General features: G+C 36.1%; 1 protein-coding gene across 1 annotated transcript in view; it reads left to right on the top strand.

Moving 5' to 3' along the window:
- PIK3C3 (phosphatidylinositol 3-kinase catalytic subunit type 3) overlaps positions 1-19,175 on the top strand; it is a 147,775-nt gene that overhangs the window by 93,485 nt on the left and 35,115 nt on the right. The window contains exons 20-21 of the mRNA XM_047086907.1: positions 4,249-4,333; positions 11,055-11,129. Of these exons, the coding sequence (XP_046942863.1) occupies positions 4,249-4,333; positions 11,055-11,129 (160 nt within the window). The remainder of the gene's footprint in view (positions 1-4,248; positions 4,334-11,054; positions 11,130-19,175) is intronic.

Here is a 19,175-nt window from a genome sequence, read left to right as displayed (position 1 = left end):
GTTTGTGAGTTCGAGCTCCGCGTTGGGCTCTGTGCTGACAGCTCAGAGCCTGGAGCCTGCTTGGGATTCTGTGTCTCCCTCTCTCTGCCCCTCCCCTGCTCGCACTCTGTCTCTCTTTCTCTCAAAAATGAATGAACATTAAAAAAAATGTCTATACTACTCAAAGCATTCTACATATTTAATGCAATCCCTATCAAAATGCCAACAGCTTTGGGGCATCTGGGTGGCTCTGTCAGTTAAGCGTCATCCAACTTTCGGTTTTGGCTTAGGTCATGATCTCACAGTTTTGTGAGTTTGAGCCCTGCGTCAGGCTCTGTACTAACAGTGCAGAACCTCCTGGGATTCTGTCTCCCTGTGCTTCTCTCTCTATCCCTTCCCCACTCATGATGTCTCTGTTTCTCTCAAAATAAACTAAAAAAAAAAAAGAAAATCCCTTAAAAAACTACCAACAACATTTTTCATAGAACTAGAACAAACAGTCCTAAAATTTGTATGGATCCACAGAAGACCCCATAAATAGTCAAAGCAATCTTGAAAAGCAAAATTGGAGTTATCACAATTCCAGACTTCAGATTATATTACAAAGCTGTAGTAATCAAAACAATATGGTACTGGAACAAAATTAAGACATACACATCATTAAAACAGAATAGAAAGCCCAGAAATAATCCACACTTACATGATCAGTTAATCGTTGCCAAAGGAGACAAGAATATGCAATGTGAAAAAGTATCATCAGCAAATGATATTGGGAAAACTGGATAGCTACATGCAAAAGAATGAAACTGGACTACTTTCTTAAATCTGAAAATGGATTAAGGGCCTAAGTGTGAGACCTGGAACCGTAAAAATCCTACAAGAGAGCATAGGCATTAATTTTACTAACATCAGCTGGTAACAACATCCTTCTAGATGTTGTATGTAGATGATGTCCAAGGGAAACAAAAGCAAAAATAAACTGTTGGCACTACATAAAAATAAAAAAGCTCTGTAAAACAAAGGAAATGACCAATAAAACTAAAAGACAGTCTGCTGAATGGGAGAAAATATTTGTAAATCACATATCTGATGAAGGGTTAGTATCCAAAATATATAAAGAACTTACACAACTCAATACCCAACAGACAAATAATTGAATTTAAAAATGGGCATAAGACATTTCTCCAAAGAGGACGTCCAGATGGCTAACAGACACATGAAAAGATGCCCAACATCACTCATCATCAGGGAAATGCAAATCATAACCACAGTGAGATATTACCTCATTTCTGTCAGAATGGCTAAACTCAAAAACTCAAGAAACAACAATTGTTGGTGAGGATGTGGAGAAAACGGAATCCTCATGCACTGTTGGTGAAAATACAAACCAGTGCAGCCATTGAGGAAGACGGTATGAAGGTCCTCAAAAAATTAAAAATAGAACTATCCTATGGTCCAGTAATTGACACTGATGGGTATTTACCCAAAGAATATGAAAACACGAATTTGAAGGGATATATGCATCTTTGTGTTTATTGCAGCATTATTTATAATAGCTAAACTATGGAAGCAGCCCAAGTGTCCATCAATAGATGAATAGATACTAGGGCGCCTGGGTGGCTCAATCAGTTAAGCATCCTACTCTTGATTTAGGCTCAGATCATGATCTCACGGTTTGTGAATTTGAACCCCGAGTTGGACTCTGAGCTGACAGATCAGAGCCTGCTTGGGATTTTCTCTCTCCATTTCTCTCTGCCTCTCCCATGCTCATGCTCATTGTCTCTCAAATTAAATAAACTAAAAAAAAAAAAAAATCGATGATACATGCTTGCACACACACACACAGGAATATTACTCAGCAATTAAAAAAGAATAAAATCTTGCCATTTGCAACAGCATGGCAGGATCTAGAGGGTATAATGATAAGTGAAATAAGCTAGTCAGAGAAAGACAAATACCATATGATTTCACTCCTATGCATAATTTAAGAAACAAAACAAATGAACAAAGGAAATAAAGAGAGACAGATCAAAAAACAGACTTTTAACTGTAGAGAACAAACAGAACATTAGCAGCAGGGGGGTGAATGGGGGAATGGGAAAAAAAAGAAAAGCAAATAGCTGGGGCTCAGAACATTAAACTGCCTAGGGTTGATGTTTTGCTATGCAGTTTTCCAGCTGTGTAACCTTGAGTCACTTCTTAACCCTTTGTGCACAGAAGAGTTAACAGAGCAGACCTGAGGCTATTACCTTTAGAAAGGTCTGCTTGCTAAGTTAGCCTTTGACTGGTATCTGGGAACTTGGCTTTCAGTGTGTTATTCCTGTGTTCTCTGATAAGAGTGGTTCAGTGTGCCTAGACTGTACAAATAATTTGATTTACAGTGAACAACTTGCTTTCCTTCTTGAATTTTAACAGTTGCTAGACAGAGGGTGACTTTATGACCAGCCCCCAGTAAAAACCTTGAGTGCTGAGTCTATAATGGGCTTCCCTGGACAGAAACATTGCACCCAGATTATTGCCTTTTTTTTTTTTTTTTTAAATTGGCATTGGAGAAAAGTAGTAAGTATGCTCAGCATATCCCCTCATAGAAGAGAGCCAGGAGGCTGACACATGGATTTCTCCAGACTTTGCCCGTGTATTTTCCCTGTCCTGATTCTACTGTGTATACTTTTGCTTTAATAAGTGTCACTTGTGGTACAACCATATGTTGAGTCTATGATTCCATCTAACAAACTTGTCAGAGTTGTTGACCTCCTAACATACCCTTTAGGTCTCAGTTTTTGCATCTGTGAAATTTGGATAATAATTTAATAGTATCTGCCTCTAGGATTAGTACCTGAAAATGAGGTGAAGTGTATGTAGAGCTTTAACATAGTTTCTAACTGAAATTATTATTTAATAAAGTTATTAGTTATTATGTTGCTGTGTGCAGTTGTGATTTGGTAAAATAAGGACAGTGCAGTTGGTATATTGATTCTTGGTTTCATGTCTGATCTGTGTAAATAGTTTTGCTGAGTCAGAGGTTATTCTCATGTTCAACTTCAGTAGACAATTAAAACGTATTTTCTAAAATAGTTGTTTTTGGGAAGTTATTCTGTTTCTCATTGCTATACATCTTTGCCTAATGTTAATATTGTCAGACTTTTAAATTTGGTATTGTAGTTTTAGTTTTCCCTAATTATCACAGGTTGAACATTAAGAAATATATGCGTAGGCTATGCATTTCTTCTGTGGAGTCCTTATTTACATCTTTTGTTCATTTTCCTCTGGGGTTGTTTGGGTCTTATTGATTTATAGGAGTTCTTTATATATTCTAGGCATAGATCCTTTGTCAAGCCCAAGGGTGTTCAGAAAAGCTGAAACATAGGGTAAACTTTTTTTTTTTTTTTTAAACAGCATGTTACTTGTGTTTTCAAATAGTATATTCTGTTTTTCTTTGACATCTACATGTAAGGGAATAGTTCTAGTTGGTAATCAGAAACAAAACAAAACATTATTTTCCCCACTGTTTCCAGACTCTTTGGACACTCTAGTGCATGTATTGTGTCCCTATAATTCTTTTGTTCAGTTAGCATCTCTCTTATATTTATCTTTCCATCAATTTCCCCTGGGAATTATTGGCACTTTCTAATCATTTTTATTGAGCTTTTTTTTTAATTATTATTATTGATGTATCATTGACATACAGTATTATATTACTTTCAGGTGTACAACACAGTGATTTTGACAATTACATACATTATGAAATGATCACCATAAATCTAGTTACCGTCTGTGACCACACATAGTTATTATAAGCAATATTATTGACTATATTCCCTGTGCTGTAGTTTATATCCCCTTGACTTATTTGGTTTATAACTGGAAGTTTGTTAATGCTAACAGTGTTTCAGTAGCTACACTTAAAAAGTAATTTCAATAACTCATGTTCACTTTAAGGAGAATGTATGATACAAAAAACCCCTCTGAATTGTTTACATTCAGAAGAAAAGTGAAAAAAAAAGTGATAGAGTATAGAGAAATAAAAGTAAATTCATTTCATGTAATGTTTTCCCTAAGGTGTAAAAGTAGCAGCCTACTTTTTTTTATCTTAACTGTCTGCAAGCACAGTAGTACGACTGATTCTTAGAATATGCTTTTTAAAGTCCACATTTTGTAATTATTGACTAAACATGAGGCCAGGCACTTGGTCATGTTTTACAATTGCAAAATGTCTGATTTGTTAAGGATTGTATTGAGTTTGTAAACATGTAAATTATATCTTTTCAGAACTTCTTTAGAAAATATGCACCGAGTGAGAATGGACCAAATGGAATCAGTGCTGAAGTTATGGACACTTATGTTAAAAGCTGTGGTAAGTTTTTCAAGCTCTAGTTTCCACTGATGCACTGAAGTCAAGGAAATAGGCTATCCTGATGTTGCTATATTCATACACATTAGTACATTGTAGGATTTTATCTTACTCCATGTGGGCTGCTCTAACAAAATACCAGAGACGAGGTGGCTTGTAGGCTGGAAGTCCAAGATAAGGTACCTACTTGGTCAGTTGACGGCCCTTTTTGGGGAGAAGACTTTTTGTTGTATCTTCATCTGGCAGAATGGGCGAGGGAGCTGTGTGGACTCTCCTTTTAGAGAGCACTAATCTCATTCATGAGGGGTCTACCCTAATGATTTAAGCACCCCCTAATACCATTACATTGGGCGGTACGATTTCTTTTTTTTTTTTTTTTTTTTAAATTTTTTTTCCAACGTTTATTTATTTTTGGGACAGAGAGAGACAGAGCATGAACGGGGGAGGGGCAGAGAGAGAGGGAGACACAGAATCGGAATCAGGCTCCAGGCTCTGAGCCATCAGCCCAGAGCCTGACGCGGGGCTCGAACTCCCGGACCGCGAGATTGTGACCTGGCTGAAGTCGGACGCTTAACCGACTGCGCCACCCAGGCGCCCCTGGGCGGTACGATTTCAACATGTGAATTTTGGGGGCCACAAAGACATTCAGATCATAACATTTCAATTCTCTATAAGAAGATGACTAAAAGATATACTGATAGAAGAAGTCAATTAATGTTTTGACATAATAGTAATTAACAAGGTATAAATTCTGTTTAGTCTTTGGTGAATGTATCTTTGCAATCAGTTAACTGTGTTATTATTACAAGTTATCTCTTCCTGGAAGCTGTTAATTTTCTCCAAGATTTTCCCTGTGTTTGAGTAACTACAATTAAAGAGACTGTGGGAAAAGTCTCAGCAATAATTATGCTTTAGATAAATCTGAAGAGCTATGTTAGGAGGATGCCTCTCATGATACTTTATTTTATGGTCCCTTCCTGGAAATAGGTAGGTAGTAGAATGCCAGAGGGATTAATTCATATCGTTTCGACCATTTATGCCTACCTATCCTCATGAAGTTTGTGTTCTAGAGGATTTTTTAATTTTCTTAAGCAGTTTTTTGTTTGTTTGTTTTATTTGTTTTTGCTTTTAATAGCTAGATTGTTTAAAAGAGGGTTAGTAAAGGAGTTGACACTAGAGTTAGCCCTGGATGGGATATGGTATATAAGTTGTTCCTGTTTTAAGTTCCTATTTATACCTAAGGCAAAGTAGGTAAGGGACATTAGACACATGTAACAGTTGTATTTAAACTTTCATATCATTTAATGGCTTATAAACTGATTCTTATACATGACATTTAAAAATTTTTCACAATGTTCCTATGAGGTAGTATTCCAGATTATTTTAGACAACATAATTTACTCCCAAATTTATACTAGATGATATGTAAATAAGTACATCTAGTTGGCTGAGAAGTATAAAGAAAATGTAATATTGCTGGGAACTTTAAAAGCACTGAAATAAAACATGTATGTGTATATTAAAATCCTTTATGGTTTTAATTGTATTTTTACTGAAGGAATATAACGTGGTACGTGTAACTGTGCTCTCCCTTAAAAATGACCATGTACAGTGTATTTTTAGATTTAAAGACTAAAAAAAAATTATTGAAACATTCTAGAGAAAATGTATTATTTCTTTTAGTTCCCCTTGCTCTCCCAACTCTGTATTTCTCTTTTCTTTCTCTCCTTCCCTGCTTTCCTTCTTTTCTTCTTTCCTTTTCCCCTTTCTCTTCTTTCCTATTTTTTTTTGACCTTCAACTCTTGTTTTCTGTGTTCTGAAAAAATTACGTATCATCTAAAGACTAGGCAGGACATCTAAGATCACTCACATGACAGTTCATAGTTCATACTGTCTTTTATATCAAGACTTGTCTGTCAAGTGTCCTGTACGTGGCTTCTCTGTGGCTTGGGGTTCTCAGAGCTGGGTTCCAAGAGGAAGTATTCTAAGAAACAGAAAGTAGAAATTGTTGGTTTCTGATGGCTTGGACTGGGAAGCTGGTCATTTGTCATTCTGTCATAATCTCTTGGTCAAAGCAGTCACAGAGCTTGCCCGGACCCAAAGGGAGTGGTTATAGTTCCCACCTTGAGTGAAAAGCACGTTAAAGAATGTGTGGCTATTCTTTAGTCCACCACGCCTAATTACTGAAAACTCTTTAACATCATGAATCTATTTAATAAATGAATGCTAACTTTTTCTGCTTGAAATATATACACACACATACTATCTATAAATATTGACTAAAATTTTGAAAGCCCTGCTCACTCTTAGTAAAATTACTGGAACAGTATATTATGGTTGCATGTCGTAATTGTTGTACCTTTTATGTAATGTTCTATTTTTTTCCAAGACCTAATGAAAATATGACTGGGTTTTTCATATAAAAAAATAGCCATTTCAAATTGAACTTCTTGGGGGCACCTGGGTGTCTCAGTCAGTTGAGCATCTGACTCTTGATTTCAGCTCAGGTCATGATCTCACAGTCCTGAGATCAGGTTCTGCGCTGGGTGTGGAGCCTGCTTAAGATTCTCTCCTCCCTCTTTCCCTCTCCTGCATGCTCATGCACTCTCTCTCTCTCTCTCTCAAAAATAAAGACATAAGTTAATTAATTAATTGCACCTCTTGGATACTTCAGTTCAAATTGGATCTTGCTCCTTTCTTTCCCCAATATCGTACTTTTATTCCTTTCCTGATAATCGATTTGATGGCAAGCCTTCTCTTCATCTTATTTTGAATAGCCTTCTTTTTCCTTTGTATCTTGTTGTGTTACAAAATAATCATTTGTATTTTAGGGTGTTTGGTATATTGGAGATTGAAAGCCATTATTTGAGTTTTTCATTAGAGGATTTAGTGATCAATAAGTTGCTACTTTGTACTAGAATCTGATTGTTGGACATTATCATATAGATGTATGTATAAGTTTCATTTTAGAAAGTAAAGTTTTAGATTTTTGGCAGAGTGTAAGAAGAAAGTGATAATAGTTTTGGTGACAGTTTTTTTCCAGATTATGCAAGGTATCAAGTATATTTCATACAAGTAAATATAACATTAATTATTTTTACAAATATATTTTTGTCAAGTAAAGGGAGATACTATCATTTGGTTCCCTAATATTTCTCTGAATTTTACATCAAAGTTGTATTATAATACCAATTTAAAGATATTGTGCATTTCATATGGGCTCAAAACACTAATGGGCAGCATCCTCTGGACAAAATTCTCTTGGACAATCTACTCTTTGCCATCTCATATTGTTCTGAATCTGTTATCTGTGCTTTAAAAATTTCTGGGGATCATCTGACTCTTAATTCATGTCCTTTCCAGCATGTTCTCTCTTAAGCATTGATACTTTGAATTATTGGAACACCCTGATTTCACCACCCCCCTCCCCCATTTATATACATATGAAAGAGAGAAGATCATATGTTATCTCACTTGACTTAAAAAAAACAAAACAAAACAAAACAAAACAGCGGTGCCTGGGTGGGTCAGTTGGTTAAGTGTCTGGCTCTTGATTTTGGCTCAGGTCACGGCCTCATAGTTTGTGGGATCGAGCTCTGTGTCCTGCTATTAGCATGGAGCCTGCTTGGGATTCTCTCTCCCCCTTTCTCTCTGCCCCTCCCCTGGTTGTGCACTCGCTCGCTCTCTCTCAAAACAAATAAACTTTAAAAGAAAAAACCAAAAACATCTATTAAAATGACCCTTAAACATATTTATGACCTTAACCCACTGAGGCAGGGTAAAGGCTCTTTCCCATACATTTCCCATTTCCATTGGAAAATAATCCAGTAATAATTACTGTAAAAGCAAATGTGATGATAGAAAGTAGTATATAAAAACATCTTGCTTTGTCAGTAGAGACAGGCAAAATTCATGGCATGTCTAGTTGTGTAAAAATTTTAGGTCAAATGTACTGTTGCTACACATGTGAATCATTACTCTGTAGAGGTAGCTAAACAATGAAACAAAGTAAATAATGATAAAACTAATTTATAATGAACCAAAAGATAAGCTGCACCATACAACAATTCAAGTATATTGATACACAGTGATGTTCTTTTGGAAAATTGCCAGTGTTTTAACAACGTTCTGATGCACATTATCAGGAGTTTTCTGTCCTTCACAAGTATTGAGTGGCAGCCAGATTGCTAAGTGACTTACGTATTAGAGAGCTCGGTGTCCTAAGTTCTTATGTGTTCTCTTTATGAATTTCCTTTAGCACGGCGCTCACTGATGTCGGAGTGGAGGGCCATTAGTCGTTTGTGGATTGCATATTTTGCAGCAGTTTTAGAGCAGCACCACTCCAGCATTACCACTGTAATCCCTGGACCAGCAGCATTGGCTTCATCTGGGAACTTGTTTGTATTAACAGAATCCCAGGCCTTGCCCCTGATGTTTTGATTAGAATCTTCATTTTAACAGGATTCCCAGGGGATTCTAGTACATTAAAGCAGAAGGGAGTACACAAACTGTGGTGTGTATAGCAATCACTTTCTAGCACTGCCCCGAGAAATTCTGATGCAGCAGGACTCAAGTGGGCCCTAAGGGTTTGCATTTTTAAGAAGCTTCTAGGGGAGAGTGATGCTGCCAGTCTGTGCATCACATTTTGAAGAGCAGTTTCCTAGCAAGAGTCAAATTAGTTTCTTTCTACAACCTTCCTCATAGTAAGTATTTTAGGATTTTTAGGCCACATGATCTCTGTTGTAGCCATTCAGCCAGACCAGTGTCGTGCTCAAGAAATAGGTAAATGAATGGACGTGGCTGAGTTCCAGTAAACTCTATAAAATATAAAAACAGAGGAGGTCCCATTTTGGCCGTCAAGCTGTATTTGCTCACCCTTTATGTAAGTGGCCCTCAAGTCCCTCAGTGGACCACTTAATGTGTCAACAATTGTATTCAGCTGAAGTTAACATAATCTATAGTGATGTACACACACAAGTCATTTTCTTTTTTGTAAGAAGCCCAGATGTCAGTCATTGTAGTTGCTTTAGCTGCTTATGGATGTTAGGGCCAACCAAGGTCTTTGTGATTCTCTTGGCCTTCTCCCAGTGGTCCCAAATGACTATTGCAAATGCAGTCAACATATTTGCAGTCCAGCCAACCAGGAGAAGAAACCTAAAAGGCTCACTTCCCAGCTCAGCCAGCCCCATCTTTAAACATGCTCATCACAAACCTACATTTGCTTATAGTTCCCTGGACATGCCTAAGTGCAGGTGAGGCTGGGAAATACAGTCTTTTACCTAGGCATGGTCTTGTCTCCCAGATCCTGGTTTTGTTTTAAGGAAGAAACAGATTAGATAGTGTGTAGGCAAACTAGTAGTTCCTGTCACACTGCAGGCTATATTTTGAGAATAACTGATTTGTTACAGTTTAGTGAAAATTGTTAGTAGACCAGTAATATGATTAGAAGCATTTTTTGGGTAATAGTGTGCTTTCATTCATTCTGTACATACGGATACATTTTGAAATATATAAAATGTATAATTTCACCTGTAATTAGTCTATGGTTAGTTATTCTAAACAAATACACTTGAACTTAAATATCTTGAGTGTTGCATCTGTCTAAATAGCCACTTTGGGGAACAGGAGTTATACGATGCAGAAGTGGCTTGAGCCAAGGACTTTAGAGTGAGAGTTAGGTTCAAATCCCAGCCTAGTGACCTTGGAGAATCTCGTTAACTTCTGGAGCCTGAGATATTTTCATTAGAAGGATAGTTACAATACTTAACTGGCATCATTAAAGGGCTAGAGATGATGAATGTAATGTGCCTGCCTAAGGGACTAGCTTTCAGTAAGTTGTAACTATGATTAATTAATTAATAATTAATGATTAGTCCAGTGAAATTAATTTGGTCATTAACAGGTGGTCCAGTCTTTTTCCTACATATTAACTGAAATAAACATGCTTTTGTAAATACTGATATAGCCATGTATATGTTTATAAGTTATGTTTCTTGTTACATTAATAATAAGAGAAATAGAATGGAAAAAATAATCTTCATAAAGGTGATATTTGCTTAATTTTATTTGAGAATTTTCAACACATGGCAGGTTTCCAGACTTTTTAGAAGAGAAAGGCAAAAGAATAAAGATAGAGCCAGTGACTCTGCCCCTAGCCCTGCTCATGTAATTTTTCTTAATACTTTAGAAGATTGTGCTGTGAACTTCTTAAGCGCCTTTACCACTCAAGTGAATTTAATTGTTTTTCTATCTGCTGGCACTTCACGATTGTTTCTCCAAAGATTTTTCTTTTAAACCCACATTTACTTTTGTTATCTTATAGATAATAGGGTTGTGGGATGCTTGACTTCATTATGTGTATTTCTGTAGACACTTCTTTTTTCTGCTGTCATCTGTAACATGTGTCCAATTTGAAATGAGAAATGGGAGAATCGTATTATAATTAAGGTTCCTGAAGACTGAATTAACTTTTGATAGAAATGACTTTTATAATTTGACAAAATTCTACAAGATGTTATTTCTCATGCAAATAGCAATTTATATTGAGTTTCAACTGATAAACTCTTCATAGAGTCAAAGAAAATTACACAATTGAGAATTTGGGTGATAAATCAAAAAATAGTAATTAAATTGAAATGAAAGTAACACAGACTGCTTTTATACTCATTTGTATGTTTGACCTGGTTTGCGTGTGTTTTCACAATTTTTTAACTGTTATTTGCAGCTGGATATTGCGTGATTACATACATACTTGGAGTTGGAGACAGACACCTGGATAACCTTTTGCTAACAAAAACAGGTATCAAATCATGGCCACCAGTAGATGTATATATTTTATATGCTGGTGATTTTTACTGTGGAATCTGCTTAGTAAAACAAAGTAAGTTGCATAAAACAAAATAAGTTGCAAAATGTGGTAGGCACATTGCATAAGTGAAGAAAAGTCAAATAGTCTTTTTTTTAAAATGTTTATTTTTAAGAGAGAGAGAGAGAGAGAGAGAGAGACAGAGCTCATGAGCACAGGAGGGGCAGAGAGAGACAGAGGGAGGAGAGAGAGTCCACAAGTGGAGGAGGGGCAGAGAGAGACGGAGACAGAGGATGCAAAGCAGGCTCTGTGCAGAAAGCAGAGAGCCTGATGCAGGGCTTAAACCCACGAACTGTTGAGATCATGACCTGAGCCAAAGTTGGATGCTTACCTGACTGACCCACCCAGGCACCCCTGAAAAATCATATAGTCTTAAAAGTCCCTTCATATGGTACCTTTGAAAGAAACTCCCATTCTTTTTTATTTTTTTTTAATTTTTATTTATTTATTTATTTTGAGAGCACAAGCTAGGGGAAGAGGTGTGTGTGTGTGTGTGTGTGTGTGTGTGTGGAGAGAGAAAGAGAGAGAGAATGAATCCCAAGCAGATTCCACGCTCAGCGTGGGCTTAATCTCACGACCCCGGGGTCATGACCTGAGCTGAAATCAAGAGCTGGACACTCAACTGACTAAGCCACCTAGGTGCCCCAAAAACTCCCATTCCTTACAAAGAATCACTTCAGTAGTAATTCTATGGGTGGTCTTCTCGCTCTTCCTTCTGAAAATGCCACCTTTGGGGGAAAGCCCATAATAATGTATGCAAGCAGTTGAGTTAGTGTTACTTACTGCTTACTTACAGTGTTACTTACTTACTTCCTTACTTACAACTCTAGTTAGTGTTAGAATGAGCTCACATTAACCCCTGTCTTTAATTTTTTGCTTTTCCCCTTGGAGTTCCATGGAATAATCATTCTCATCCCCCTCTTCGTGATAATTATTTAGCCCCTTGGCTTTAACACCATCTTGAAGCAAACACCTTTCAAACTTACAGCACTGTACTTTAGTCCATTTCATTAAGCTTCAGACTGAAATATCCAACCACTCACTTGACATCCAAATTATATGGTCAGTTGTAAAAGTTGTTCCCTTCCTCCACTACCTGCTTAATAATACCTGCTCCTCACCTAATTTTTTCCCATCTCAGTAAATTGCAACATCATCCAGCCAGTTGTTTAAGCCCCAGGCTTAAGAGTCATTTTTAATTCCACTCTTGGCCTCATTTCACATATCAAACCTATTAGCAAATCTTGTCTACTCTTCACCTCCAAAGTGGATCATGAAGTGATCCACTCTCTTCATTTCCACTCCTTTGACTCCATTTGAAGCCACTACCATCTTTTGCCCAAACTATTTGAATAAAATCTGAACTCTTTACTGTGGTGCTTGTGGCTTGCCCACACTGACCAATTTGATTGTATAATGTCAATACTCCTGCCTCAGACTAATGCCCTTGTTTTTCTCTCTGGAAAGCTCTTCTCTCAGATCTTTGCAAATCTGACTTTGGTTATTGAGTCTAAGTTTGAGTGGCATCTCCTTAGAATAGCCTTTTCTAACTCTCTGATCTGAAATGGCTTCTGAAATGTACTTGCCACACCACCCTTCTCCATTACTCTCTATTATTGTTTCGGTTTCTTTAAAGCACTTACCACCAGCCAAATTTATCATTTTTTGTACGATAAAACAAAGATTTATTGAGCAACTGCTATGTGTCTGGTATTGTTCTGGGTTCTGGGGATACCAAAATGAACAGAACAGACACAAATCCAGGTCCTCATGGAGCTTGTTGATCTCCTCATCATCTTCTCCCATTCAGGATGCAGGTTCCATGAGAGCAGGGACCTTGTCCATCCAGTTTGCTACCATTCCTCCAGAACCTTGAACAACACCTAGCTAAAGTGATTGATAGATCACTGTTGAATTAATGAATGAGTAAATAATTCTTCTCTTCTGTGTAGTCTTTTCTTCCCTGGGCTAAATAATTCAAGTTTCTTCAGTCTTCCACAGAAAATAGATTTTAAATTACTCTTAAAATGGTCTCTCAGGTAAGAACATTTTCTGTTTTGTTAGTATTCCTCCAGATTGTGATACCAAGAATTTAACACATCAAATGTAATTTAATATATCAAATGTAGTCTAATTATTAATATATAATTATTAATTCACATAATCTAGAATTTCATATATTAGTGTGAAAAATTATCTGTGACAGAATTTGCATGTGGGATTCATGTCTGTGTCAAGGCCAGGCTGTCCCTGTAGTAACTAGGACCACAGAATGTTGTGGAGGTTCTCGCCAAATTTGCCAGTGTAGCAGAGGATATTTAGAAAATGTTATGGTGTATTTGGAGAGAATTTTAATTTGGAAAAAGTTTTCCTGTGTTGTTCCTTAATGCTCTGATATTTTAATTGAATCTTTTAACCACAAGAATCAAAGTACCAAAGTGATTCTGTTGGTTTTTGTATTGAAATTATTTTATAATTATTTTATAACTACAATGCAGTTATTTAATGTATAGAGTGCCATTACATCTATAATGTTATTTTCACGTATCTTGTCACATACCTTGTCTCTTCTTTTGGAAATTGATAAATGATAGACCTTTTTCTTTTGGACTTTGAGAACTGCTCTGTGTGTGTGTGTGTGTGTGTGTGTGTGTGTGTGTATGTGTTGTTGGGGATTTTTAAAAATAAGATTTGGAAATCAGAGTCTATTTCATACACTTCTGTGGTCCAGTTCACAATTAATTTGTTTTAATGGAAATAGAATATAAAATTTCAGAAGCAGGTTTTAAGCATCTTGTCACCAGTTTTCCACTAGAGGGTGCTCTAAATATGACTTTAAAAATCAAAAACTTACAATGTGCTAGATGAGACATGTTCTCTTTCTTTTGAAACGGCATTTCTTTTGGTTATTTTTTCTTAACTGGTCTTTAATTATTTCATTATTGATATCATACAGTTAGCATTTTAAGTCTTACTTGCTAGGATTAATGCCTTTAATTTTCAAGTTTAGTTTTAATGAAATTAGATTATATAAGGAAATACCAATTATATCAGGACAAATGCAAGTATGATGTATTCCTCAACCTCTAAAAATTTGTAATAATTTATTTTAAAATGTTTTGTGTTTATAGTCATTTTTTACTGACAGTTTATATTTCAAAGTGGTTTTTACACATGTGATATAATTAGACTTTGTATAATTTAGACAAGTATTACATATTAAATTATATACATGAATTTTGAATGTGGTTCATTGCAGGAAATACACCTTAGAACTTGTAGTTAAAAAATGCCTCAAGTATCATGAAGCTCCTCCATTGTGTATTTTAGATCTACTATGTCTTAGGCACAGACTGTGACGTATTAAAACTTTAAAACTTTAGATTCTCTTATGTAACTCTCCAGTCTCAGTGTTGATGGTGCAGTTTTTATTATAAGTAACATTGCTCCCATTCTTCAGAATAAAATACCTTTTGTCTTCTTATCTGCCAGCTTGAGCAGGTGTAGTATCCATGACTTTGCTTTCAGATGAAAGTGGTTTGGAATTGTAATCAGAGTTCCACTGATTCTTCTGTGCCCAGTTCCTTGGCATGAGAGATGGAGCAGAGAGGAAGAAGATACTTAGATTTCATTTTATTGGGGATCTCTTGGAGATTTGCCCCTAACACACTGTTCCACCTGTAAACTTAGATGAGACACAAGAGGGTCAGATTGATAACTTTAGAAGTGTGTGGAGGAAAATGTTTCACTGCATAGAAAAAATTTCAAAATGTATACAACAATAATGTGCAAAAAGGCAAAATATGAGACTCAATTACAGATTTCCCAGAAATTTTTTTGCCTGGGTTTATTGGTGTGTTGATACTTGAGCTTGGTTGAAGTATCCTCAGCTTGTCCAGCAGAGGGCATTGTGTGTCCACCATAAATGTGACAGTCTGTTAATTCCTTTGTCAGTGTATTGCCCTGTGGTCACTTAAAACATTGTTTTCCTGAAGCAAATTTGGAGTGAATGGTATTTCACTTATCAATGCAGTGATGTAGCATTATTTGGGCAAGAAATTAAAAATGTAAGCTCTAGAATGGGATTGGAAACGTAAATTTCTTTCAGAGCTGGTATCTTTTGAGGAAGCTTTGAGAAGTTTGTTCAGGGTTATTTGATTGTGACAGGACTCAAAGCCTGATTTGGGTTTATCTCAATTGTGGGGAAAAATTTTTTTATTGTTTATTTTTTAAAATTTGAGGGGGAAAAACCAGGACTGGTATAACTGAAAAACTTTATTGTTTATGATTTACAGACTTTATAACAGAATGAACATTTATATCAGTATATAAATAAGTGAAAAACATTCATAAATGAAAACAAGGAGCTAGATATCTGTAGTAAATGGAAAGTTCCCTGTAGTTCCTGAGGATGGCTCTTCTAATCTGGAGCTGTCCATTTGTACAGTGAGAGGGGTGGTGGCTCTTTGTCTGTCTCAGCACTTCAGAGTAATGCTCTCTGAACCTTTTGTCACAAAGCCTGAAGGTAAGAAAGTCATTGTTCCCTAATTGGAAACTTTTCTTCATCATTCTTTAACTTTATGTCAAATTGATGCACATCCTTTTTTAATTCTGAGGAACAGTCTCACATAGGAGTTAATGTGTCAGGATCTAAAGTAAACATCTTTAGTTTTAAATTGCCCCTCCACCATTGGGTGACTTTGGGTAAGTTGTCTCTCTCTATGACTCAGTCTCTTTTCTGAATGTGCCCATAAGAATAGAACCTCTCTGCCTGTGGTGTGTTAGAGTTGAATGAGATAATGTGGGCAAGGTTTTGTACGTATCGAGCGTATAGTCAGCATTTCTTAAGGACTGGCTAGCTATTATGGTTTTCTTTGTTGGTTTACTACCAAGAAAGAAGAATGCCTTCCTTTTTTGGCTTATGTAGCTTTTTTATTTGCAGTCATAATTTTAGAGATAAAAGTATAATTAATGTATTTCAAAAATTTCTTTTTCCCACTCTTAAAAATACAAACTCCTTTCAGTTACTGCCTTTTAAATTCTGTTTTGATTGGCTCTTTATTTTAGTAGTATAGGAAGGTTTATGAAAGAGAAACAGTCAATTTTATCGTGGATTTAATGTTATTCTTTTTTAAGGTAAATCTTGATATTTTGAAAGTAAATATTTTGTTTAAGTGTTTTATTTTTTTCTTAGGATATAACACAATAGTTCAAAATCTTCCATAGGGAGAACTTAGTTACTACTCAAATGGTGATGCTTCCTAAGCTATTTGTATTTAAGTTAATTAGTTTGGTAGGTTAAAAATACTGTAAAATCTAAATCTATAGACTTACTTTATTAAAAAAAATATTTAGTGTTTATTTATTTTTGAGAAAGAGAGAGTGTGTGAGCACAGATGGGGCAGAGAGAGTGGGAGACACAGAATCTGAAGCAGGCTCCAGGTTCCTTCAGCATAGAATCCCATGCGGGGCTCAAACCCACAAACCATGAGATCATGACCTGAGCCAAAGTCAGACTTTGACTGAGTCATCCAGGCACCCCAACTTGCCATTAAAAAAAAAATATTTATTTTGATAAAGAGAGTGGGGGAGGGGCAGAGAGAAGGGGGGAGAGAGAGAGAATCCCAAGCCGGTTCTGCCCTGACAGTGTGGAACTTGATGCGGGGATCAATCCCATGAACCATGAGATCATGACGTGAGCCAAATTCGAGAGTTGGACAATTAACCGACTGAACCACCCAGGCACACCGAAATCTATAGATTTACTTTCTTAATGTGCTTGTTTATTCCCTGGGACTTGAGAGAAAGGAGTGTAAAATGTTTTATGCAGTTGGTAGGCACCTAGTAAATGCTTTTAAAATGAACAAATGAATGAAGTTTTTTCCTGTTATTTTTATCCATCTTTAGGGTTTCTAGAATAATCTGTTTTCCTGCCTAAACTTATTTTTACTGTAGACTATAGACATAGTAGTATTTACCAGTTTGTTTTTTTCTCAGTTGATGTATGCAAAAGAGAATCAGGCACATAAGACCACCCCTTTTTAATCCGTAAATACTTTTTAGTCTCTATTAATCATTACTTTAGATGCTTAGATAATGACAAGGACTCACAATCATGTGAATAATTTTCTTTTCAGACATTATTTAAAATATGATATTTTGAAAGTTTCTTGAATTTTTCAGTATCAGAAATCTGGCAGCCTTTTTTTTTTTAACATTTATTTATTATTGAGAGACAGAGAGACACAGAGTATGAGCAGGGGAGGGGTAGAGAGAGAGGGGAGACACAGAATCTGAAGCAGGCTCCAGGCTCTGAGCTGTGAGCACAGCCCCAACGTGGGACTTGAACTCACGAACCATGAGATCATGACCTGAGCTGAAGTCAATCACCTAACCAAATGAGCCACCCAGGCGCCCCTGGCAGCCTTCTTATACTTAATGAAACCTATCATAAAGAAATTGTTAATGGTGCCTTAAAAGGTGCTGGGTTTTTTTCTTGTTTGTTTGTTGTTGTTGTTTGTTTCTTTTTTAGAGAGAGGGAGAGGGACAGATGGGGAGAGAGAGAGAGAAAATCTTAAGCAGTCTCATTACCCAAGTGTGGAGCCTGATGTGAGACTCAATGTCACAACCATGAGATCATGACCTGAGCTGAAATAAAGGTCGCTTCACCAATTGAGCCACCCAGGTGCCCTGGTGCTGTATTTAGAAGGACATTGTTTCCTCTCATTAGAAGTAATAGAAAATGATAAAGTGCTATATATACTCTTTATGCCTAAGGAGCTGAAAATTACATCACAGAGAAAGTAACAGTATGAAGAATGTGCTGGGTTTCTATGAGCTACACATTCCAGTAAAAGTACGCATTCCAGCAAAAATACCTGGAAGCTGAAATAATCAATGCCTTTGCAGGTAATACATAGGTTGGTTAGATTGATTTAGGTCAGATTGTGGAGACAAATCAATCTGTTTCCTTTTGTATCACCTTTTATATGGCGAAGCTTGATTCATTGAAGTAAAACTGTAGATTAGGACATTACTTTTTTTTATGTAAGTTTTCTTATCAGGTGATATATTTCTTAAAGCTGGGTAGACACTGTATTTGTTTTGCAGTACATAATTTGGAGGGGGTTCATTTTTAATGAACTTTAAAGCATTCAATTTCCACCATAGGCTAGCAACCATAAACCAGACATAAAAAGTTAGTACATTTTTATAGTGACCCCTCGAACAAAAGAGGTGTCAAATTTAAAAGTAATGGGGTTGTACAACACAGAGAAACAGTAACCATTGGTATCAAGTATGAGTTTTATTCACTGAAGTGATTCACCTTGCCGCTGTCTCTTCCATAGTGATCTAACTGAAGTTAAGAGTTGTATTAGTCAATGTAAAGTAGATCACAAGTCCTCAGACTTTGTCTTGTATCAGTATCACCTGGAGAACAACTTAAACTATAGATTGCTGGGCCCCAGGCTCAGTTTCTGATGCAGCCTGGATGGTAGGCCTGAGAATTTAAGTATCAAAGAAAACTATCCATAATTATCTGAAAACGTAATTAAAATTCTAAAAGTTTGTATATATTTAGAAACTGGATTCTCTTCTTACTTAAATCAAAATAACACAATAGAAAGAAACAAATATGAGAATCTAGCAGTCACCTATTAAACCAGACATTAAAGAGGTTTGCAAAATGAAAGGAGTGCCACTCATCTCATTAATTTTTTTGTATTAGAAAAGTTATTATTCATAAAAAATGTTAAAATGTTCACTTGTTTTTAGATTAATATTTTTGGGAGGTCTCAGTTTTAATTTAAAATGCAGGAAATATCTATAGAAGTAGCCCAACTAAGGTTTATTTGGGGTCTTCAGTAATTTTTAAGAGCATAAAATTTTACACAAAAGAGTTTTAAAATTAATATCAAAGGCCGTTTTTTAGGTTTTTAAAAAAATCTATAAAGGGTTTCTGTTTTTTTAGACATTAAA

The sequence above is a fragment of the Lynx rufus genome, unplaced genomic scaffold (genome assembly GCF_022079265.1).
Source record: "Lynx rufus isolate CCGP_SWC_20201006 ecotype Redwood Valley unplaced genomic scaffold, mLynRuf1.p SCAF_22, whole genome shotgun sequence".
Lineage (NCBI taxonomy): Eukaryota > Metazoa > Chordata > Mammalia > Carnivora > Felidae > Lynx > Lynx rufus.
This window is presented reverse-complemented; position numbering and strand designations above follow the sequence as displayed.